The 26529-nt window shown below is 31.8% G+C and overlaps 1 protein-coding gene across 1 annotated transcript; it reads right to left on the reverse strand.

The window, feature by feature from the left end:
• Positions 1-8266: 8266 nt before the first annotated feature.
• On the reverse strand, positions 8267-12163 carry LOC126879519 (uncharacterized). Its single transcript, XM_050642601.1, has 5 exons — positions 11827-12163; positions 11296-11438; positions 11092-11235; positions 10886-11032; positions 8267-10829 (listed from the first exon to the last, which is right to left on the reverse strand). Exons 2-5 carry the CDS (start codon positions 11429-11431, stop codon positions 8761-8763), a joined length of 2496 nt encoding a protein of 831 aa, XP_050498558.1. The 5' UTR covers positions 11432-11438; positions 11827-12163; the 3' UTR covers positions 8267-8760.
• Between the last annotated feature and the right edge of the window lie 14366 nt (positions 12164-26529).

The following is a 26529-nucleotide window of genomic DNA, read 5'->3' on the forward strand; positions in this document are numbered from 1 at the left end:
AGATCGAGAACGATATCGGCAAATTGTTATGGAAGCTACCCACGCCTAAAAATTTGGGCACGGTACTTAAAGAAGAAGATAACAAGAGTGAACGGTCCATATATGTATAGATTCAGCACGTATTTTATAGTTTTTAGGTCTATCGTTCATTTCGCGAAATATTCGCATTTTTCTTGTGAAACTTTGGGACTCACCCATTTCCTTACGCCCCGCCCAAATCGTCAAATTTTTGAAATATAGGTACACTGTTTTGCATGTACACTTACCTTATCTTAATCTGACGATTTCGAGTTTTTCTAAGGATAGATTTTTTTTCGGCCCCCCCTTAACGAACTCCACTGTGTTTGGAGCTAATATATGGTAGAGGAACATCTACAGGGTACCAGGGTTCTCCCCATATGATAATCTGACGCGCTCGAGTTACTGCAAAAATCCCCGCTTGGACTCCCCGACCATTAATTAAAAGTCGTATTTAGTAAATGAGTCACGAGTAACCTTCAGTGGCGACATAGTGTCAAATGAACTAAAAATAACAACGAAACGAAATTCCGAAGGAAGAATTAAACGACCATAAAAAGCGGGATTGAAAAGCGAGGGTTTATTTTAATTATATAAGTAGATAAGTAGAGTTGCAAGAATGAAAAATTATAGGTGTTTGAAGCCGCTTGTTGAATCGCTTACTCATTCTCCTTAACGATTGGATTAACTACCTAAAATTGATGTAAAATACTTTTTTCGTGGTTTTTACTTTCTTTTTGCAGGCAAAACTATTTCACACCACCAAAATATTATTATTTAAACGGTAGTCTATGGATGAAGAAATATAGAACAGGAAACTAACGATACAGGTACATGTCTTCCAACTGCTTTTAATAAATTTGGTGATAACACAATGTAATAAACAAAATAATATGCAACATAATATGCAAGATAAACAATGTAATATCGCTTTTTGATAGCGATATAGCAATTGATAGCGATTGATGGCGAAAGGAGATAGAAAATTATTTAAAACTAGGGGTTGTAATAGTTATTTATGAAACAGTTCGTGAAGTATGCTTTTTGCGAACGCACGCGATGTTTAGAGCACGAGCGACAGCGGCACGAGTGCTATACATCGCGTAAGTTCGCAAAAAGTACTTCACGCACAGTTTCATACAGTATTTTATCTACGATAAACAAATGAAAAACTATAACTTTTCGTCACTGACATTCACTCACTTTCGTAACTTTGACATTTAAAAATTCTAACTTCTTTCAAACCACAAAACTTTCAAAACTTTTGTTGTTATTTTTTGCTCATTATGTCATCACCATAACAACGCGAAAGTTAAGGATATTTGATTATATGAAAGTGTGCCAAAAAACAGTGCGAAAAAGTAAATCTCATTTAAAATACATTGTTACTTCACGCACACTTTAAACTCTTCACGCACTGCTATCTATAATGACAGTTTTTACAAACTAAAAACTTATACATAATATGACATAGAGTAGATAAAGTTATTTTTTCTACGACCGTGCTTAAACAGACACTTTTGAGCACGCATTTCGTTTCCGATAGTTGCACTTTTCCGCACGGAGTACGGGAAAGTAGAATACCTGGTAATATGGCATTATAATATGTTATAGTACGTGCAATGAACTAATAGTTAGATATTATTTACTAAGTTATTTTAAATTTGTCTTATTTTGTTCATGTTTTAATGAAATTAACGCGATTATTTTTTAATGATTTTTACTTCCAATCGTATAGTAAGATATTTGATCACGTGTTTAATTCTGTCCAATCAGATTAAAATTATACTGAGAATTATCTACTGTAGAAAATTACCGATAGAATTTTTTTAAGTTGATTGTTTCTGTTTAATGGCAACCAGTTTCCTAGTTTTGACAACTGTCACATTTAAGAAAATATCCATAATATACGTATTAAAAAATAATCTTACGAATATCACACGACGACAGTAAGAATAAATATAAGAAAATAATGCTTCATTTTTACTCAAATTTGTTGTCATTGGGCAATAGCCACTCGAGCCCTGCGGGCTCTCGTGTCTATTGGCAGACAACAAATTTTCGAAAAACTGTCGCATCATTTTCAATTTATTCTCACTCTCTTGTGATATTATATCCGATTATTTTGTAATGATTTTAACTTCCAAACGTATAGTAAGATCAGTGTTTAATTCTGTCCAATTAGATTAAAATTATACTGGGAATAATCTACTGTAGAAAATTACCAATAAATTTTTTTTTGTTTAATTGAAACCAGTTTCGACAGTTTTGACAACTGTCACATTTAAGAAAATATCCATAATATACTTTTAGTTCTGCATCTCATAGGAAAAAGTGTTGTGTGATTTGGTAGAATGCGATCTTACCCTTCAAAAAATATGTCACGTATTTCAGCACCTGTTTAATTGGAAGGATACTACAAATCTGGCCTCCACATAAGTGGTCTGTAGCTTCTACATGATAGGTGTGAAATTTTAAACATTCTTGCTGTTGATTGGATAGGAAGAGTGGCATAATCTAGCCTCCATGCTAGGTACATCATAGCCTCCATACGGTACTTCCAATATTTAATATTTTATTTATTCAAGTGGACAATAAAGGTAAAACACAAACAACTTTTGTTTCTTACTTATTTATTTAAACAATAATGTGACATTTTACATAGAAATATGAGTAATTTGGATTAAATAAATGTTTACTTGTCGAATTTTTCCACCGTCTGCACACAACAGCTGAACGGAGCCATTAGACCTAACAACAAAACGTGAAATAAAATGTGTATTTTAAAACTGTTGGATAAACAGTACCTACAATCAGAAAAACTTACCTTTAAAAAGGTACTCGATTATAAAATAACAAAAATATCAAAAAACACGACTGAATATCAGCTTTTTATGGTGACACAAACACATCACATAAGACATAGACATAACCGACCATATAAAATAAGTGAACGACAACGAACGAACGAACACGAACACAGATTACAGATTCACAGATAGCGCAGGATTTGTCAAAAGTCATGTTCCACCAATCACAAGGCCGACATCAGCGCCTCTGACTAAATGGAAGGAAAATAAATACGATTACATGTTTTTTATTAGAGTGAGCGGGGCACTGCATCTAATGTCAAATTGTCACGAGGAGAACACAAAAGGGCACATTTAAGTGCTTGATTTATTCGGTAAGATTATTTCATGAATAAAACTGTATTTATAAATAAATTAACTAATATTTTATTAATATCGTCATCTAAATATTTACTAAACTGTGCTTTTCATTTTGACAAGTTGAAAAATGTTTATCACATTAAGGTTATGGGTACATAATTCGCAAATATTTTAGGTGTATCCCTACTTTTTCTGTCTTTACACGGCAAATTACGTGTAGTAAAATTCACATTGGTATGGATATGTGAACATTACTAGAATGTCATTCTACTTGAAAATGTCATCATTAATTTAAAGAGATGGGTTTTGAATGTTCTTGGATAACTGTTATTTTTATAATTGCAACTTATTAATTCAGTTAATAAATGTGATAATTTTTTCACTAACTATGTATTCAGTGATTGTAATAATTTATTAAATAAATTTGTACAACAAAGACTAATACTCAATCGAGAAAAGAGGAAAAGTGTTAAAGTGATTTTTTAATAATATATTGTTATGGAACGCTTACAATTTTGAACATCTTTAACAACAAAATACTTGGATCACAGAATATATTATCCTGACGTATTCTCTGCTTGGATCTTACACAAATACACGCGGTTGCCTAAATCGACTAACCAATGAACATTAAGGGTGAGATTACGTCACGAGAGTTTACTGTCATTTGAATCGTAATATGATTTTTTTCGAATCCTGAGAAAACCAAGTATTTTAGAAAAGTTTAAACGCAGGATGCAAGATTACATTATTACCGAGGGCGGAAAGCCCCTTAGAATAAACAAGCAGATTCTATTGAATGAAATATTTGAAATTAAATATCACACTTCTCTTTTATTTTCAGCCCTGTAACTTATTAAAATAAACATTATAGAAGTTTTCAGGGACTTTCAGCCCTCGGTAATAATGTAGTCTTTCATTCTGAGTTTAAATTTTTCAAAAATATTTATTAGTTTTCTCAGGATTCGAAAAAAATGAATACAATTAAAACACATTGAGAATTTTGACATGCGTCAAAGTTTTGCATTAACTCAATGTAAAATTGTGAACTGCTGAATTCCAGCTTCCCTAATAATTATTTTACATCAAAAGACATTAGAAACTATTTGAAGAGGATTGAAATCTGTATTGGAAATAACTGTTAAAATTGGTCTACGTAATTATACATATTCCAAAATTTTGTAAAAATGTAATACATTTTAGTTTTCAGCCCAAACTTAGGCCACATACAATGCAATAATGTTCACATTTTTTAACTGTCAATATTTTTATTTTATCATCTTTGTTTAAAAACAATACAGTTGATAAGATACCCTCAGTTGCGGAGAAAGGATTAATAATAAAGATTTTTTTATTCAGTCAATGGTGTGAGCACTGTCAGTTAAATAGTAACGTGTGGCCTTACTTTTACACGCATACCAAATGTATCAAATGTATCATATGTATAAAACGTGGCAAATGTATCATATTTTTCAAAATTTTGGAATGCATTTAAATCGTAGAACAATTTTAACTTTTGATTTTAATACAGATTTTAATTCTCTACAAATATTCTCTCATGACTTTTGATGTAGAATAATTAGGGAAGCAGGAATTCAACAATTCAGAATTTTACATTGAGTTTCCTATGGCCCTTTTTACGATTCACCACCCGGTATAAGATAAAATGTGTACTATTTGTCTTATTGCTTCATAATAACACAAATAATACACATATATACACAATAACACACATTCAATACGTCCAGCAATAAATCAAATACATACACAACCCAGAATATATACACAACCCAGGATTCAGAATCAGTATGAAACTTACGCTCAAGCTGCAGCAAATAATCAGAACAATAACGAAGATACAGCCAGTATACTTACCAAATTTCTAGAAGAGTTTAAAAATTTATTTAACCAGCTAATGCAACAAAACAGTATGGTGCTCAACATGATTTCCATGCTAGTAAATAAAGTAAACTAACAATGTCAAAGTTCATAAGAATTGCCCAATGGAATGCCAATGGTCTTCTTAATCATAAAGAAGATATAAAACTATTTCTGGAACAAAATTTCATTGACATACTACTAGTAAGTGAAACCCATTTTACAGACAGAACCTACTTCAAGATACCTAAGTATAAATTATATTACACAAATCACCCAGATGGTACAGCCCACGGAGGTTCAGCCATATTGATAAGAGAAACTATAAAACATTATGAAATGCTAAAATACGAAACAAATCACATTCAAGCAACATCGATAAAAATACAAACTCTTCCATATGATATAACTGTCACAGCAATTTATTGTCCGCCCAGGCATAGACTTACAAAAGAAGATCTTCTACCCTTTTTCGAAACTCTAGGGCCAAAATTTATAGCAGGTGGAGATTACAACTGTAAACATACGCTATGGGGTTCACGCCTAACAACCATCAAAGGCAGAGAGCTAGCAAAAGTTATCCAGGATAAAAGCTACTCATTCCTATCGACGGGATCACCGACATATTGGCCAACCGATCCAAATAAAACACCAGACCTATTGGATTTCTTTATTACAAACGGAATATCTCAATCATATACAGATGTAGTACCAAGTTTTGATTTATCATCAGATCATAGTCCCATAATTGCCACAATTAGCACAACGGTGATAATCAAAAAACCAACACCTCGACTGCATAACTTCAAAACAAACTGGGAGACATACCGGCTAATCATAGAACAGGAAGTAAATCTACTAGTGAGATTGCAAGCTCCCGAACAAATAGAAACAGAAACTAATAATCTAATCAACTTACTTCAAAATGCTGCCAAACAGTCTACCCCTCAACCTGGACAAAAAAAAATTTTCAACCAACATTCCTCTTGAAATAAAAAGACTAGTAGCAGAAAAACGAAAAGCCAGATCAATTTGGCAAAGAACTCACAGACCAGACGACAGGACAGTTTATAATAACAAAACAAGAAACTTAAAAACAGCTCTAGAACAGATGAGAAACAACTCATTTGAAAACTATGTATCAAACCTTTCGCGTCAAGATAACTCTATCTGGAAACCAATCAAAAACAAAAATAAACCAATAAATACTTCACCTCCAATTCGGAAAAACTCATTACCACCAGGACCATGGGCAAAAAGCAACAAAGAAAAAGCTGATTTATTTGCTGAACATCTAACTGAAGTTTTCAAGCCACACGACAATGACCAAGTACAAGAAGTAGAGCAGGAACTAGCCTTACCAATTAATCAACGAGAGCGACTAACTTTAATTACACCGAAGGAGATCAAAGATGAAATTAATCATTTGAATGAAAAGAAGGCACCAGGCACTGATCTCATAACAGCAACAATGCTAAAACAACTTCCTAAAAAAGGTATAATGAAGTTATTGTACATATTAAATGCAATCTTAAGACTTAATTATTGGCCTATATCACTAAAAATTGCCCAAGTAATTATGATACCGAAACCTGGTAAAGCTTTAACGGATGTTTCATCATACCGCCCAATAAGTCTACTGCCAATAATGTCAAAACTTCTTGAAAAGCTGTTACTTAAAAGAATTATGAGCGACCTAGAATTCCAAAACTGGATCCCAGAACACCAATTTGGATTCCGGCAAGGTCATTCTACAGTGCAACAATGCCATCGCATATCAAATGTAATTAATAGAGCTTTGGACAATAAACAGTATTGCACAGCAGCCTTTCTGGACATTAGCCAAGCATTTGATAAGGTATGGCACCCAGGATTACTTTATAAAATCAAAAAATCCCTACCCAACAAATACTTTGACTTATTAAAATCATATCTAAATCACAGAGAATTTGAAACTAAAGTGGAGGATGAACTATCAAACCGTAACAAAATTCAATCAGGAGTCCCACAAGGTAGTATATTGGGTCCACTTCTTTATGTACTGTACACATCCGATTTACCAACCTCTCCACAAACCACCATTGGAACTTTCGCTGATGACACAGCAATATTTGCAACTGAAGAGGATCCAAGAGCTGTAGTATTAAAACTTCAAGAACACCTAGACCAAACTGGACAGTGGTTAAAGAAATGGAAGATAAAAGCTAACGAAAATAAGTCAACACATATAACTTTCACACTAAGGAAAGACCAATGCCCAAATATTAGCCTTAATCAAGTCAACATACCACAACAGAACATCGTCAAATACCTGGGGCTTCATCTTGATTCTAAATTAAAGTGGAAACAACACATTTTAAAGAAGAAGAAACAAATTGAGTTGAGAGTGAAAGAAATAAATTGGCTTATAGGTAGAAAATCTCGACTCTCAATTGAGAACAAACTGCTGATTTATAAAACAGTCATCAAACCTATATGGACGTACGGTATAGAACTATGGAGTTGTGCCAGCAAATCAAACACAAAAATTATCCAAAGAACTCAATCAAAAATTCTACGCACCATCGCAAATGCCCCGTGGTACATTTCCAACCAAACCCTTCATACAGACCTAAACATCCCGTTAGTCAGCACAGTAATTCAAGAAAGAGCCAACAGACATCACGAGAAATTGGAAGACCACCCCAACCGATTAATATTACCATTACTGCAGCCACTAAACAACAGAAGATTGCGAAGATTATGGCCCATAGATCTTCGCTTAAACTGAGGTGAAACCGCTGGGTGATGTACCTCATAACGCCATTTTAGTGTACAATAATACATTGATATATGTTATTGTACTTGTTATCAAATTAGCTTATAGAATATGTAATTCTGATTGCTAATAAATGCTTACAAAAAAAAAATTCAATGATCGAAAATAATTTAAAAATATGGGAATGTAAACTCTTGTGACGTAAAGTCAAAAATATAAGTCTCCCCACCACCGTCGGACAAGACAACCGTAATAAAGTCTAATAACCGTGACACAAATAATACACAATAAATAACTTTTTATTAAGTTCACGCCTTAAATCAATTATTTATCAAATACACTATATATCCATAATATTTAATCAATAACTCAACATATTCCCGATGCAATGTCAAATATTTAAAATTGTCACTGATTGTCAGTGTCTGACTGACAATATATCGCTACCTTCCGGAAAGACCGACACAACTGGATTATTGCCACTTTTCAGTAGAGCCGATTAAAGAATCCAGAATTTTATTTTTTTTGTTTTTTGTATATTTTTTAACAATGGTATAAAAGTTTAATTATTATTGGAAAAGAACATATATTATGTGTATTTCACTAATTGTATCATTTTTAGTTTATAAGGATTGGCAGGATAATAGCTAAATGTGACGGTCTTTCCCAAAAAATATTATGTTCTTTTTAAGTTATACCTACTGAAGTAATAAAAATACTTAGTCTATATTTAGTAAAAAACGTTTATTATTTTAAATAAAGTACAAACATATTACTATTACTACTTAAGAAAACTAATAAATCAACCTAAACTTAATTGTAATTCTTACTACGTGAACCAAAAAATAAAGTTAAACAATAATAAAAATCAAACTCATTTAAATGACACAAAAAAAAACTTAAACGGTAAATATATTCGAAAAAAATGTGATCTAATTAAAGGTTTAAATAGAAAGTGTGGTAGAAACTTGGGATTATATTTTTTTCCATTAGTGATATAATTCCCTGCTTCTTTTTATCAGATATTTCAAGTTTCCTATTGTATAATTTTTTAAAGTGTAAATTCTGCAAATTCCAATTTGATCTTCTACAAAGCATATTAATGTTCAAAAAATTATCTTCTGCGTAGGATATTTTACAAAAGAAATTGGCAGGTGTGTCTTTTCTGACCTCAAATACCTTAATATCAGAGATTTTTACGTTTTCCCCATTTGAAGTCTTATAAATTTCTTTCATGCCCATGCTAGCTGTTAAATCTTTAATGTCCAGAAAATCATCATGGCTAAACTCGTGAACCTTGTAAGGTTGGCCTGTTTTTTTCGCTTGTCGGATAAGTGTAATGTACTGTTCTGGTACATAAATAGCTGCAGCCTTTTTGTATCGTGTTATTTGTCGCTCTATTACCGAATGAACGTTATCAGCATCATTTTGAGTGTGGCCTCTTATTAAATATTTATGTGTGATAACGTTTATGTTGCTCAATGTGTGTACAGCAAATGAATATAGACCGAAAAGAAATCTGTTTTTGTTCTGCCCTGTGCAATTATCAGTATAGAAAATAATATCTATCATTTTTGAGTCGTTGATACCTTTTTGATTTATTTCATTTAAAAAATGCCATATACAAGATCCAATCTCATTTGCACCTCTTTTAGCTTCCCCCTCGTGCCAAACGTAACACGACACGTCTTTGTCAGGGAAACTGGCAAAAGTTAAATTATACGTATTCAGTTTCGAAATATAGTAGAAGGAGGATGCATTGCCAGTGGGACATGGTAAGGTAGCTTGCAAATCAAAAGTTACTATGTACTTTCCAGTTTTTTTATCGTTTTCCCTTTCTATTCTTGAAAGATCTTTTTCCTGCAAGTGGGTCTCATACCTGTGTCTTATCAACTCTTTAGCTTGTTCAGAAGCGTTTCGAAACTCTAGGCATAGATCACATTGATCTTTTTTTGGAAAATAAAAATCTATATTAAACTGCTTTGTAAATACATCGTAGTATGTACGGTATGTAGCACATTGTACTTTTTTATTTTCACATAATTCTTTATAATCCCTGTACAATTCGGCTATTGTCCTCGTTCCCTCTATATATTCTTTTTGGGTCCGTGCACGGCAGTAGTGGCTCTCAACCCGGGGTATTGATTGAATGTGAACCATTATTGCTTGCAAAATATCATGGTCCCTAGTTTTGTGTTTTTTGTGTTTTCCTCTTGCTTCGTTTGCAATAATACCGTGAGTTTGTTTTTGCTTTTGTTTTTCACATACTGTTCTTATAGTCCTTGAAGTGATTCCTAAGGTAGACATAAAAAAAGTTTTACAAACACGGTGTTTCCTTTCAAGTACATGAAAATAATACGCATTATTTAGACTGCGTTTAGCAATACTGTACTTTGATTTTGCTACGGGACTCAATGATGATGCAATAAAATCCCTTTGCCTTTGTAGATCTGCTAGGTTCCAATATTCGTTAAAAATTACTAGTCGTTGTTCTTCCATGATTTTTTCCTTACATTTTAGCCTACATTTTTCAGTACAAGGTTGTAACACTTTTTTTGCATCTCTAGTTATTTGTGTTTTTATTTTAGTTCCATCTGCCAGTTTGGCAATTTTTACTGATGTGTAACTTTTTCCACTGTTTCTTAAGCGTCGAGTCACATTTTTTTTCCAGTTGGCCTCATTAAATGTTCTCTTTCTTCCTCTTTGTTTTGTTGAATCATCCTCTTTTTGTTTCTCGAGTAATACTGTTTGATCTTCTTTCCTATTAACCACCAGTTTTGCTGTGTCGTTTTCATCACCCGAATCGGAAGAATCTGACGCGACGTCTGCGCTTACATCATATTCTGGATCAATATCTGATTTTCCTGAGCCAAATGGTTCAGAACTACTGAAGTGGCTGCTAACACTGGATGAACTTAAAACACTGGATGAACTCGAAGAACGGGAACAATCATGATTTGACGGCTGGGTAACAGCAGGTACACTGGACGTTGAAGGATTTGTAACTGAAATGTACATAAAATTGAATAACACAAAAATAAACAAAAATAAAACAATATACCTTGACATTCAACCATCTGATTGTCTTCTATTTCGATGAGATTTGTTTCACATTTTGAAGCGGTTATTACATCTTTCTCATTATGGTTCGATGTCTGAGATACACTAGACGGAAATAAATCGTACTGATTTACGTTATATTCATTATCTGGAAAATATAAAAATATTCTTTAAAGTAGTATTTTAAAGGACACAGGAGTATTTTACCTTGTAATGTGGATAATTCGGTATAAGTTTTTTCTGATGTTTCTCCCATGGTTCTGTTCTCTGTTGTATTTAAAGATGATACTACACATGATTCCAAGATAGCTTGTTGTTCTGCATCAGCTTTATTAACATCTTGGATACATTCTAAAAAATATATTTTTGTGTACAAGGCACAATAGGAATAGAAAATATAAACTACAATACCTTTTAAACTAAGGTGATCTTCTGATTCCTTTAAAAATTTTTGAATTGCCCACATTGGCTTATCAATGTTATGAATTTCTACATTTTTCTTTGTAAGCTTCATTATCAGTGAATTTCTGTTTTGCTTAGTTTCCATTGTATGTCTGAAAGGAAAAAAAAACTTAATTTAAATTCACAAAGTATTTCCAGAAATGCACGCATTTATAACTGAATACGGCCGCCGTAACATTTATTTCTAACAAATGTTAATGTTTATTCAAGAAAGAACGTTCTAACTCGAAATCTGATATTTAGCAGACCTTACATCTAACTCTTTATTTCAGGAAAAAACGTCTCAATCATAATAATTCAAAAATTATAATACAAGAAACCTAAAATATTTTAGTTTTTACAAGCCAAACCGTAATTTTTTAAATTATGATCGTTATCTCTGAAATTACGATACATTAAAATATTCACAATTACCTTGAAGACAGGCGTAACTTAAAATGTGACGATGTTACTTGTAACTTTAAAAAACTATCTACTTACCTTTGCCCAGACAACTGGCACAAATAAAAGATATGACGATATTTCTTGAAATAGTTAATAAACACAGACGACACCTCTTATATCAAGACGTTCTTGACTGAAAAACAAACCGGATCGCTGCAATTACAACGCCGTGACTGAAGTGAGTCAGTCTTGAATGGTAATGGAGGGGAAATTCAGAACAGTGACAATTCGTAACAGTGGCGCCGTGTGATTATTTTTTGGACTATGGTTGTGACGATTTTTTTGGTAATAGATTGAGAAATTCTGTGTTCAAAACTGTAACAAAACGAAAAACAGATATTTCAGAGTTGCGACGGTCTTTCCGGAAAGTAGCGATATGCTGACAATATTATATTCGGCTGAGTGCGTTGTAAGACAAAGATAGATTTGGAAAATATTACCACGGCATTGTGTTCATTTTTTTCGAATCCTGAAAAAACCAAGAAATATTTTTGAAAAATTTAAACGCAGAACGAAAGACTGAATTATTACCGAGGGCCGAAAGTCCCTTAGAATAAATAAAAAGTTTATTTTGAATGATATATTTGAAATTAAAAATCACACTAAATTTTCTCTTAGTTTTTCACCCCTGTAACTTATTAAAATAAACATTATAGAAGTTCTCAGGGACTTTCGGCCCTCGCCAATAACGTAATCTTTCATTCTGCGTTTAAATTTTTCAAAAATACTTATTAGTTTTCTCAGGATTCGAAAAAAATTAATCCCCATTTGAATAGCATTGCAGCCGAGAATACGTACCGATCCTCTTAATTGGGAACAATGTCATTGACTGTTTTTATACAAAGACTTGAATTTTATATGTAAGTATTAAAAATAATCTTACGAATATCACACGATAGTAAGAATAAATAAGAAAATAATGCTTCGTTTTTCTCAAATTTGTTGTCATTGGGCAATAGACACGAGAGCCCTGCGGGCTCTCGTGTCTATTGCCAGACAACAAATTTTCGAAAAACTGTCGCATTATTGTCAATTTATTCTCAATCTCTTGTGATATTATACCCGATAATTCGTTGAAATAGAATTATTTTGACATAATATTAAGCAGTCAAATCAGTAGACAATAACAATGGTTTTGAATCGTCGTCATGGAAACCAATATCGTCGTCATGGTAACCAATTATATTGAAAGTTTGGTTTTGACAACCTTGTCAAAGATTTAATTTGTGTATTTTCACTTCTAAATAAAAATTGATATAACTCTATTTGTTGTGGCTTTTTTCCAAACGTACGGCCCTAGAAAAAATATGCGTCTTCCGCGCACTCGACTGCTTGCCCGAACTCCGCTATCGCGTCGTTCGGGTCAACGGCAGTCTCGTGCATGAAAGTATCACTTTCCGCACTAGTTAGGAAAAAACCTATTTGTAAATTTGTTGCTTAAATATGGTCAAAATAACTTCAAAGTCGAAAACTCATACCGAAAGGTAGACGAGTTCTGGATTAAGTAAGTAAATAAGTCGATTTTTTGAAAATTATTAATAACTTTTCTATAAATATGCATAAAAATCTGCATTAAAAATTGCAAGAACAAAAAGTTTCACTTAATAGTTACTCCAAAATTGAAATTGATTATGCCAATTTAAATTGATTAGTATTAATTAAATAGAGCTTAAAATTTACAATTTATTATTATAATAAATCTTGCGTTTGGAAATTTGATTTTCATTTTTAGCAAAAACTGTGGTTGTAGAAAAAGTATAGTGTGTAACACGTCAAAAAGGTAATTTCTCACTCGTTTGAATTGCGGTACGAGCGCAAGCGAGCGAGTTTCTTACGACTTTTCAAAGTCGTGAGAAATTAGTACCTTTCTGCACTTGTTGCACAATATACTATTTTCTACAACCACTATTCAAAGTGCACTTTTCTGCACGGTTTTATGTTAGCAAACTTGATATTTTCTCACAGTATAAGATATTTGACATTAGTGTGCAGAAAAGTGACGTTTCTGTGCCGCAAAGTGACGTTTCTGTGCCGCAAAGTTCTTTTCTGCACAGTTGACTACCTCATTCTGAGTAACGTTATATTCTGTTTACATCCGTGGTTAAACTTTAGACAAATATATAACCTATAAGACAATTATTATATGTAACTATAGCATAGAAACTAAATTATGGATGTTACAACTGTTTTATTTTACAATTTTATTCTTATTAAACATTTTATAATTATCAAATAACCAATAAGGATTGAGCAACCTGTGCAAGAGACGTCGAATGAAGTAGGTTTTGTGTAAATCCGTGACTGCATAAATATAATGTCAATAATGTGTAATAATTGTTTAAATTTAAACAAATTAAGGCAGTGCATTAATTTTTTAACTGATTTCTGTGCAATTTATTTAGGTATAAGGAATTTAAATTGATTAGTAGGTATTAATTAAATACAGTTTAAAATTTATCACATAGGTACCTATTATAATTAATCGTCGTTTGGAAATTGTGATTTTTATTTTTAGGAAAAACTGTGCTTGTAGAAAAAGTATATTGTGAAACACGTGCAGAAAGGTAATTTCTCACTCGTTTGAATTGCGGCACTCGCTTGCGCTCGTACCGCAACTTTTCAAACTCGTGAGAAATTAGTACCTTTCTGCACTTGTTGCACAATATACTATTTCTGCTCAGTACAATTATATTTCACAATAAAATCTTAAATATAATTATAACATGTTTAGATGAAATGGTTTTACGATATTAGATTTGCTAGTGCTTTTCAAAAAAGAACCGATTTAACTCATGTCCAAAAAATCTGCAAAATTCGCTACTTTAACACATTATTTTTTAACTTTACATTTGGTATTTTACAAATGACTACCTCATGCTGAATAACGTTATATAAAATGTAGACAAATATACAACCTGTAAGACGATTATTATACTTAATTATCGAATAGAAATTAAATTATGGATGTTACAACTGTTTTATTTTACAATTTTATTCTTAATAAACATTTTATAATTATCAATTAACCAATCAGGATTTAGCAACCTCAGCAAGATACGTCGAATGAAGTAGGCCTGGTGGAAATCCGTGACTGCATAAATATAAGGTCAAATGTGATATTGTTTTGTAATAATTTATTTAAAATAGTTTAAATTCAAACAAATTAAGGCAGTGTATTAATTTTTTAACTGATTTCTGTGTAATTTGTTTAGGTATAAGGAATTGAAATTGATTAGTATTAATTAAATACAGTTTAAAATTTATAATTTATTAGTATAATAAATCTTGAGCTAGGAAATTGTGATTTTTATTTTTAGCAAAAACTGTGATTGTAGAAAAAGTATAGTGTGTAACACGTGCGTAACACACTCGCTTGCGCTCGTACCGCAACTTTTCAAAGTCGTGAGAAATTAGTACCTTTCTGCACTTTTTGCACAATATACTATTTCCTAACTAGTGCGGAAAGTAATACTTTCCTGCACGAGACTGCCGTTGACCCGAACGACGCGATAGCGGGGAAGACACTTCCCGCTTGAGTTAGGAACAATATGTTTTCTAGGGCCCTACGTTTGGAAAAAAGCCACAACAAATAGAGTTATATCAATTTTTTTTAGGAGTGAAAATACACAAATTAATTCAAAAGGTTATCAAGGAGGTTGTCAAAACAAACTTTCAATATAATTGGTTACCATGACGATATTGGTTTCCATGACGACGACTCAAAACCCATAGGTTTGTTCTAGCAAACAGCCAAACTAGTCAGAAACCGTCAGCAAAGAGTTGGTCAGTGAGAGAACATAATACAGTCACCAGTGCTATCCCCTCTACTCGCGCTGGTCCACTATTCGCTGATGGTTTCAAACCGTTTGAAACTGATGCTAGAACAAACCTATTATTGTTATTAGGTGCGTTCGCGGGTAACTGTCGGCGACAAATTGTCAGCAAATCACATGCACACTTAAAATTAATATAAATAATATCGTTAATAGATAAACATACCTACAAGGTATATTCACCTAGTATAATTTAATAATTAGTTATTAATGTTAATTAAAAATAAAAATACTTTGTTTATTTATCTTTTAACGGTATTATGTATATTATGTGAGGTAAGGAATTGTCAACGACAAGTCGCCGACAGGTACCCGCAAACGCTCTTAATGTCTACTGATTTGACTTTTGAATATTTTGTCAGAGTAATTTTATTTCATCGAATTATCAGTAGTAATTGCACAAGAGCTCTGAAATTATTGAATTTTTCCCGAGTGAGATTTTGACAGTTTTAATTTCACGAGCCGAAGGCGAGTGAAATTATGTCAAAGTGTCACGAGAGCAAAAATCCTATATTAATTTCAGAGGTCGAGTGCAATTTGTTGCGATTATTTCATCAATAAAACTGTTCAAAACTAAATTTTATTGTAATTTATTTATGTAAGTACCATTAAACACACAGTTTTTATAAATATTTGACGATTGAAAGTCATCACCTTTATAATTTTTAAAACATTAATTGTCATTAATGTCACTGAATGTATTTTTTCGTAGCAACGAAGGGCATCTGACGTAATATACTTAACGACGGGAGATTATCAAAAATTATCGATTTAATTCAGATTTCTGTAGCTTTCTATTGGTCAGAATCTCCTATGAATGAAATAATCAGTAGTAATTGCACAAGAGCTCTGAAATTATTGAATTTTTCCCGAGTGACACTTTGACAGTTTTAATGTCAAAGTGTCACGAGAGCAAAAATCCTATATTAATTTCAGAGGTCGAGTGCAATTTGTTGCGATTATTTCATCAATAAAACTGTTCAAAACCAAAATTTTATTGTAATTTATTTATGTAAGTACCATTAAACACACAGTTTTTATAAATATTTGACGATTGAAAGTCATCACTGTTATAATTTTTAAAACAATAATTGTCATTAATGTCACTGAATGTATTTTTTCATAGCAACGAAGGGCATCTGACGTAATATACTTAACGACGGGAGATTATCAAAAATTATCGATTTAATTCAGATTTCTGTAGCTTTCTATTGGCCAGAATCTCCTATGAATGAAATAATCGCATTAATCTCATTAAAACATTAACACAATTAGATAAATTTGAAATAAATTAGTAAATAATATCTAAATATTAGTTTATTGCATCTATTCTATATAACGCCATATTAGAAGGTATTCTACTTTCCCGCACGGCGTGAGGGAAAATTTACTTTCCCGCGCGTCGGATTTTGCCGTAATTTTGCCAATTTTACCAAATTTTAGCGTACCGACGCGAGTTTAGCGAACCGACTATATTAATTTCCTGTAAATAAATGTTACTTGCACTTAAACATAAATAATAAAAGTGAAATATACAAATCGATTGATACCTGCTTTACGTAAAATTTCTTTTGTATCTAACAGTAGATCACAGAGCAGCAGAACATTGCTCTTTACTGCGAACATTCCAGGTAATGTCTAAACCTTCCTGCTTAACATACTATCCTGTCCCGAAAACTCCATTTATGGAAAACTCTAACAACGATAATCGTGGAGTTTCCCTACTTTTCTTCCCGAAATATCTCCAGACATAACTTTCTCCTGAATGGGAGTTGATCGTGAGAAAACTCATTTTTCCATTGGTGCTTTCCAGGTTTTCCACGTCTAGAAGTGACGAGAAAACTGGAGAATTGCATCAGGAACGCAGAAAGGAAAAGGGGTGGTGAAACTCGAATGGGGATGTTTCTAGCAGGGTGAATAATACGAACCACTTGTTGCTACAGAAAGCGTTGGTTTGTTTTAAAGGGGGTGTGTTTAATTATTGATTTTGTGTGGTCTCTAGTGTTCTCGTTATCAATGTCCTCAAATTATACGCGAAAACAAATATATTAGTAGCAGCACACCTGCTGCTTAAAATATTTAACAGAATATATTATACAGAGTGGACCAAAAGTCTGTAACGCGTAATTATCTCTTAAATAAATGTATGGTGCGATATAAAAAACAGGAATACACCTATTATGCAATATAAAGATTTGAAATTTTATGTTTATGTTTGTAACGTTGCCGTATTGTCCAATTTTCTGATATCATCAGTTACTTCGGTTTTTTAACTACAACATTTTGTATATTGAAGCTTTATCGGAATCTCCACTTCAATTCAGTTATTTCCACCTCATGCAATATGTGTTTTCGATATTAAGTAGTCAGGAACATCTGAAACAGATAAAAAAAACCTAGGGAAGCCTAATAGGCTCAATATTTTTTTTGTGTTAAACTATTTACAACTAAAATTTGTACATAATAATTAAAAGTTTACTACATTGCTTAATAGACCAGGACGCATCTGTAAAAATATTAGTACATTTGGATGTTGAGAGGTGACTCATATTTTTTTGCAGAAATTGCTTTAAAATAACTCATATAATAATATTTGAGTTATCCTTCCACTCAAAAAGTCCGGAAAATTGTTTAAATAATCAAAATATCAAAAAATTAAGGAAAATTCGATTTTTTTCTTGGTTTTTACTTTATCGTACTACATACGCAGTATGAGTATAATAGATAAAGTTATAGGATCGTGCAAAAACAATTTTTTCAGATTTCACTTTTTTTCGACGTTTTGAGTCCCCCTGAGTCTAAAAAGCAAATAAAAAAAAACATGTCGGAAGTATGTACGTATGTACGTACGTATGTACGTACATACGTATGTACGTACATACGTATGTACGTACGTATGTCGCCACCGCCAGCAAAAACTACTGGACCGATTTCGATAAAATTCGGTATGAGTAAGTTTAAGAGAATTTTGTCGAGAAACTAAGCTTTTGAAAAAAACCTCTCAAAGGGGGGCCGAAATAGGGGGGTTATTTGTGGCCCATTTTTGCAAATTTTGACCGAAACAAATGAAATTTAACTTAAAGTTAGCTCATCGATAGATAAATAGAAATACGGAATTTGACATCTCCAAATCCAAAATGGCGGCCAGCATAGCCGACCGCCCACCCGATACATTTCCCTACCAATCTAAAAACTTGTTTAAGATAAATTTAATTTGAAAAAACATTTATATAGCCTAAAGATGGGGCTATAACAAGAATATTATCGTTTTTCAGAAAAAGTTACGGGTTGCCTATATTTAAGGGGTCAAAATTTGACATAAATTTGAACTAAATTTTCTCAAAAATGACTCCAAGGAATTTGTTTATTTTTTGATGTATTTTTTATATCCTATCGGTAAATTGAATAACATTGGTCAGATTTCTTAACTCCTCATAGGAGGGGTGTTATGAATTTTTTATAAAAAAATATTCGAGTGCCCGTAACTACCTCTGTAATAGAAACTAAAATTTGAAATTTGGTAGACATATATAGTACTTTGTTATCTATTAGCACAATAAATTTTACTCACAATATGTTTCCGGTTTAACCGGAAATGAAAAAAAATCTTAATTTTTTACATACACTCTATATATTTCTTACATATTTTGAAAGAATGTAAAATTATATTTCCAATGACATAAAGCTCGTTGCTGTAACTCAAAAACTCGAAAAGTTACAGACAATTGAAATTTTGCTAGAATCTTGTGTGTGTCCCCTCTCACGCGATCAGAGCAGAGCATTATTATAGGGCAGTCAATGAGGGTATTTGGCTCCGAATTCCATCCTACTACATCGATGTACTTAATATTTTCACAGTAAGTAGGGAATAGCTCAAGAAACAAAATCTACCTTATATACTATGGCGCTTTTGTCTTGGGGCAATTCCCACCCCTTCAAGGAGTGGAAAATTTATGGGTCAAAATAAGCATGGAAATGGCTAGAGAATCTATTTTTAAGCAAAAACTGATCTATACTTTTTTTTTAATAACTCAATACTTTTTGAGTTATGCGTAGTTGAAAATTGGCCATTTTCATTTAAAAATGACACGTTTTCGGACGGTTTTTTGTGAATACCTTAAAAACTATGCATCAAACTAAAAACACTATATAAAAATTTTTTTTAATTATAAATAACAAAGAGATTCGTTCCTTCGTAAATTTTCTATTTATAATACAAAGAGAGATATGGTAGATAAAAAGAGTTTGTTTTTTGGTGCATGCTCAAAGTGCTCATGCTTTTGTAGTGTTTGAAAAGGCCTTTAAAGCGAGCACCGTTAAATGTCGGTTACATTCAAACTAAGCGAGATATGGTGCAAAAAATATATGACTAATGTACTTTAAGGAAAAATGAGAAGTACATACATTTAACCCCTCATTCACCAGAATTTAAATGCATTGTTTTTCTTTTGCAATACCTCTTAATATAGTGATATTTCTACTTTAAAAAAGTTGGACGGGTGAAAAAAATAAGATCAAATTATAGAGCGCATTTTTAAATTTTCTTAAAATTCTTCCTTTTGCTCCATGCAATTCGAAAATAAAAATGTTCTATCCCCGAGAAGTGGTGAGAACCGGCCCCATGATAAAAGCGCCATAGTATATAGGATAGACTTTGAATTAGGAGATTGGGCTTTGGGCTACTCCCAAAATTTCATTACAATCCATGCAGTAAAATGCAAATATTGTAAACTATTAATTTCTCAGAAAAATGACTAATATTCTATTGATTTATGCAATAATCTATAGTGTGTCCCCGAACATTTTCTCAAATGCGGGAATTAATGATGCGTAGAACCATAAAATATTTTCAAGTATACAAGGTGTTTCTAAAATATCAAAATAACGAGTAACTTTGTTATTTTTATAGAATTCCAGTATCTAGTACGATAACGATAATAGATCGGTACGATAAAGTTCTCGGGCGGCCCTTCCGTCCAGCGTTTTTGATTATAAGTTTAAAAGTATTCATTTTCGAGAAAATTTTTACCGACATAAAAGTTGCGTAATTCAATTTTCTACAATATAGCATTACTGAAAATTTTAAAAATTGTCACCCTAAAAAACCATAAAAAACAAGTATTCGCATTTTACGTTTTTCAACCATTTATGCTAAACTTAGGACCTTCATATTTCACCCAGAAGAACTCTATGATATGATAAAACAATACTGTAAATATCATTAAGATCGGTTTAATATATTTTGCAAAATAAATTTTCAAATCCAGCTTTCGCAACAAAAATTCATTTTTTCAAAATGTTGGAGCACTGAAAATAAAGCAGACAGCAAGTTAAATTTTTTTAAATGTAAAAGAATACTGTACCTTTCATTTGTAATTTGCAAAATTAAAGTCGGTTAACCACCACGGCGTCAGGAATTTTTTTAAATAAACATTAATTTTTGGTGCTACGCGCAGTACAACAGATACGTTCGCTCTGATTGGGCATTCCAATGACCTTTGATAATGATTGATAAATTTTAATTTTTAGTACATTTCGAAATAAATAAATAAATTTGTTTATTGCAAAATAAAAACACATACCCTGTCCTTTGAAATAACACTTTTTTAGCAAATATTTTCTTTGTTCATACATATATCTTAACTTAGAAAATAAAAGTGTATTATTTTTAAACATATGCAATTGTTTATACAATTTTTCACAAACAATCAAATTAGTGATTTTTGTGGAATTAAAATATGAACATAAAACAAAATAATGTTTTGTTTTGTGTTTTCATTTTTATTTTTTTATTTTTATTTTTATTTTATTCTTTTATTTTAAATATAGAGTAAGAAAATAATATATTAGATAAAGATTGGAAGAAATTTTGGTGGAAATCAACTTGTGTGAATCGAACACCGCTGTCCTGCGCGTAGCACCAAATATTATTGTTTATTTAAAAAAATTCCTGCCGCAGTGGTAGTTAATCGATTTTAAATTTGCTAATTACAAATGAAAGGTACAGTATTCTTCTATTTGTAAAAAAAAAATAACTTGTTATCTGCTTTATTTTCAATCCTGCAACATTTATAAAAATGATTTTTTTTGCGAAAGCTGGATTGCAAAATTTATTCTGCAAAATTTGTTAAACCGATCTTAACTAAATTTACACTATTGTTTTATGATATTATAAAATTTTTCTGGGTGAAATATGAAGGTCCTAATTGTAGAATAAATGGTTTAAAAACGTAAAATGCAAATACTTGTTTTTTATGTTTTTTTTTCGCAATTATTGCTATTTTGCAACAAGGGTAACAGTTTTAAAAAATTTTAACTAATCTTATATTGTAGGAAATTTAATTACGCAACTTTTATTTTCATGCAACTTTTCTCGAAAGTGAATACTTTAGTATGTAGTTGAAGTTATAATCAAAAAACGAAGAAAAATATCGAATTTTTCCTTAATTTTTTGACATTTTGATAATTTAAACAATGTTCCGGAACTTTTTGAGTGGGAAGATAACTCAATTATTATTATATGGGTTAATTTCAAGCAATTTCTGGAAAAAAAATGAGTGTCACCTCTCAACGTCCATCTCAAAATAGATCCGCCCTGGACTGCTCAAACAATCATCATTACCTTACTAAAGCGTAATTTACGGTCGTAGTCATCTTCATTTAATTCTTGCAACAACTGGATTTTTAGAGTTAAAATGAATTCTTATGTAATTCACTAAAGAATATCCTACAGCTCTACGTGAGGACGTAGGATCTTCAACGAAACTCTGCATTAAATCTAAACTTTTGTTTTAATTTATAACAGTTTTTGTTGTACCCCTTCAAATGCCATCTTTTACTCGTGAAGTTTCCTCAAAGCGCTTTACATTTTTTTTGCACCGTCGCGTCGCGTCGCCTTATAGATAAAAGAATGGTTTGGCAAAGCATCGTTTAACAAGTTGGTTACTTCATCATAGGATCTTCTTCTATCGCCATACCCCCTCATCATTAAAACAGTAATTTTAGTTTGGATGAAAAATAACAAATTTCTAGTTTGGATGATAATGTCCGATAGACCAGGGCGGATCTGTGAAAAAACTTCTATTTTTGGATGTGCGAGGTGGCATTCGGATTTTTGTAGATAAAGTTAGGTGACAATTTCATCAATAATAATTGACTTGCTCTCTCTCAAATAAGCCCGGAACAATAACAAAAAAATTAAAATATTTAAAAATTTCGAAAAACATCGATTTTTTCTACTTTCTTTGCTTATAACTTTAAAACGATTCATTTTGCAACAAAGTCGTAGCAAAATAAAATTAAGATAATTGAATTTTGTATGATAAACGACTGGTTAAAAATGTCTTAAGTTATTACCCTTTCTGCAAAATAGCAATAAATACAAAATAAGGGGGCAAAACAAGCCTGTTTTTATTCAATGTTTTTCAACCACTTTGGTTGCACCTAGAACTTTCGTAATTCACTTAGAGAATTCTTACAAAATAATTAATACGTTCACCAAATCTCATTAAAATCGACCTGATAGATTTTGCAGACAAAATTTTGCAATCTAAATTTTTTTTTTTAAATTCAAATTTTTTAAAAATTTTATGTAGAAAAAGTATACCATTAAGAAGTTTGCTAAATTTTTTTACATATAAAGAGCTTCTCTACCTATCTAATACACTTTACAGAATTAAAATCGGATTATTTAAGCGGTCTCAGCATTGTTGTAAGGTTATAAACAATTTTTTGGCTTATAAACAAATACAGTGAGAACGTTTGAGTTGGCATAAATTCATTTTCTCGAGAATAGGCGTCTCTGGAGATAAATCCCGAAACAGGTCGATTTTTATTTTTAAATTTGAATTTTTTGGTATATATATCATACTAGTGACGTCATCCATCCGGGCGTGATGACGTAATCGATGATTTTTTTAAATGAGAATAGGTGCCATGTGATAGCTCAATCAAAAGGCTATTCAATTTTGTATTCACTAATATAAACATTAACATAATTATCTATATACAAGATTTGAATTAAAAAAAATTTGAATTAATTTAATTCCAATACTTAGATTACGTCATCACACCCAGATGGATGACGTCACTAGTATGATATTTATGCCAAAAAATTATAATTTAAAAATAAAAATCGATATGTTTCGGGATTTATCTCCTCTTCTTCTTAAGTTGCCGACACCGTTTGTCGATCGTTGGCTCTCATGTTGCCCAGCATATTAACAATCACTGTCTTATTTACAGCCGCACGAAATAGTTCAGTGCTAGTTTTCCCAAACCATTGGCGTAGGTTTTTAAGCCAAGAAGTTGTACGGCGGCCCACATTTCTTTTTCCCATTATTTTACCTTGCATGACAAGGTGAAGTATGTCATATTTTTCTGGGTGACGCATTATATGGCCAAAGTATTCCAATTTGCGCCTTTTAACCGTGTTCACTACTTCGCAACTTTTATTCAAACGTTGCAAAACCCTTTCGTTTGTGACTCTTTCTACCCAACTGATCTTCAGAATACGGCGGTAGACCCACACCTCAAATGCTTTTAGGTTTTTTAAAAGTGATTCTTTCAGGGTCCATGCTTCAACCCTGTAAAGTAGTACTGGGAATATATAACATCGAACCATTCTTATGCGAAGTTCCACATTTAGATCATGACTGCACAGGATTTTCTTAAATGTCATAAAACTTGTTTGTGCTTTGGCAATTCTACTTTTTATTTCTGTACTAGGGTTCTAGCTTTCATTTATCTCCAGAGTCACTCATTCTCAAGAAAATGAATTTATTCCAACTCAAACGTCCTCACTGTATTTTTGAGAACAATAACAAATTTTTTCGAAAGAAATAAATATTGTTTTGAAATTAATTGTGATTCCATATAAGTTTGGGTGTGTGTATGGTAGGTTTATTGCTTTATTTCCTAGTCTATTTACAGCATGAATCCGCATTTTTAGAAAAAAAAAAACAAAAATAATCGGAAAAATTTTTTTTTGTCTTTCTTTTCTTAGTAAGACAAATTACCTAATAAAAAACAGTTAAGGTATATGAATCAAAACCGAGTAGCAGCCCAATATTTTTTATTTGCCTTTTTTAAAGTAGGTTATATGTTAAAAATGAGAAAATACTAAGTCGAAGTGAACTATAGCAGTAAAACTGGCCGCGAGGTGAACTGCCTCAGCCTCGGGCGAAGTGATCGCGTGACTTCTCTGCCAATCTCGTACAGCAGCCATATTTCAAAATATCATAATAATAACTAGCGGACAATATACCTACCTCTACCTCAGAAAGTGCATTTTAAACTTTACTACGATACTCAAACGATACTTAAACAGTACACCTGAAAAGGGCAAGTCCCAGTAACTCATTCGTATCGATAAACAATGCAATACATTGCCGAGGTAACTTCTTAATTGCATATAATTTTTGATAAAAGCCGTATATAGTTGTTCGTTTACTATTTAGTATTGAAAAACTATAAAATATGTTCTAGGTATAGTGCAGTTATAGTAGAGAAAAAAAGACATGATAATGATGACAAAGAGAGTTATCCAAACAATCATATTATTTAGTCCAGGGCGGATCTGTTTTGAGATGGACGTTGAGAAGTGACTCTAATTTTTTTGCTGAAATTGCTTGGAATTATCCCATATAATAATATGTAATTAAGTTATCCTCCCACTCAAAAAGGTCCGGAACATTGTCAAAACGTCAAAAAATGAAGGAAAAATTCGATTTCTTTCTTCGTTTTTTGATTATAACTTTAAAAGTATTCACTTCCGAGACAAGTTGCACAAAAATAAAAGTTTCGTAATTAAATTTTCTACAATATAAGATTGGCTAAAGATTTTTAAAATTGTTATCCTTGTTGCAAAATAGCAATACTTGCACAAAAAACATAAAAAACTAGTATTCGAATTTTACGTTTTTCAACCATTTCTGCTACACTTAGGACCTTCATATTTCACCCACAAAAACACTATGATATGATAAAACAATACTGTTTTAGTTAATATCAGTTCAATCCAGCTTTTACAAAAAAAATTAATTTTTTCAAAATGTTGCAGGACTGAAAATAAAGCAGATAGCAAGTTAATTTTTTTTTACAAATAGAAGAATACTGTACCTTTCATCTACAATTTGCAAAATTCAAATCGGTTAACTATCACGGCGTCAGGATTTTTTTTTAAATAAACATTAATTTTTGGTGCTACGCGCAGGACAGAGCGGTGTTCGATTCACATAAGTTGATTTCCACCAAAATTTCTTCCAATCTTTATCTAATATATTATTTTCTCACTCTATATTTTGTTGTATGTTCATATTTTAATTCCTCAAAAATCAAACTAATTTGATTATTGTTTGTGAAAAATTATTTAAACAATTGCATATGTTTAAAAATAATACACTTTTATTTTCTAAGTTAAAATATATTTATGAACAAAGAAATTTTTTGCTAAAAAAAGTATTATTTCAAAGGACAGAGTATGTCAGGGCCCCCGTAACCGGGCGTGCAACGCGTGCGGCGCACGCGGGCGTAAGCCCAAAGGGGCGCCAAACCGAAGGTTTGGTAAATAAGAAATATTTATTTTAAACGAGATAATTATTTTTTATATACAATTTTAATTATTTCATGAACAGCTAGAGAAATCTCAAAAATCAAATATTGTGTTATTATTGAAAAAATAATTATTTCCTTCCTGAAATGTTGAACTTACTCCGTCAAAAATATATTACATTTTGTTTTTCCTTCCTAATTTTTTTCTTTGAAGTAGATTGAATTACGCTTGGCATACCATCCAATCAATCTTATGTTCTAAACTAAAGCGACACTCAAAAAAAGGCAAATAAACATCAAATCACACTCCTTGATGAGCAGAAACATAAATTAGCGCCAATAAAACGCAACTTAT

Source organism: Diabrotica virgifera, chromosome 1 (genome assembly GCF_917563875.1).
Source record: "Diabrotica virgifera virgifera chromosome 1, PGI_DIABVI_V3a".
NCBI classification, from domain to species: Eukaryota; Metazoa; Arthropoda; class Insecta; order Coleoptera; family Chrysomelidae; genus Diabrotica; species Diabrotica virgifera.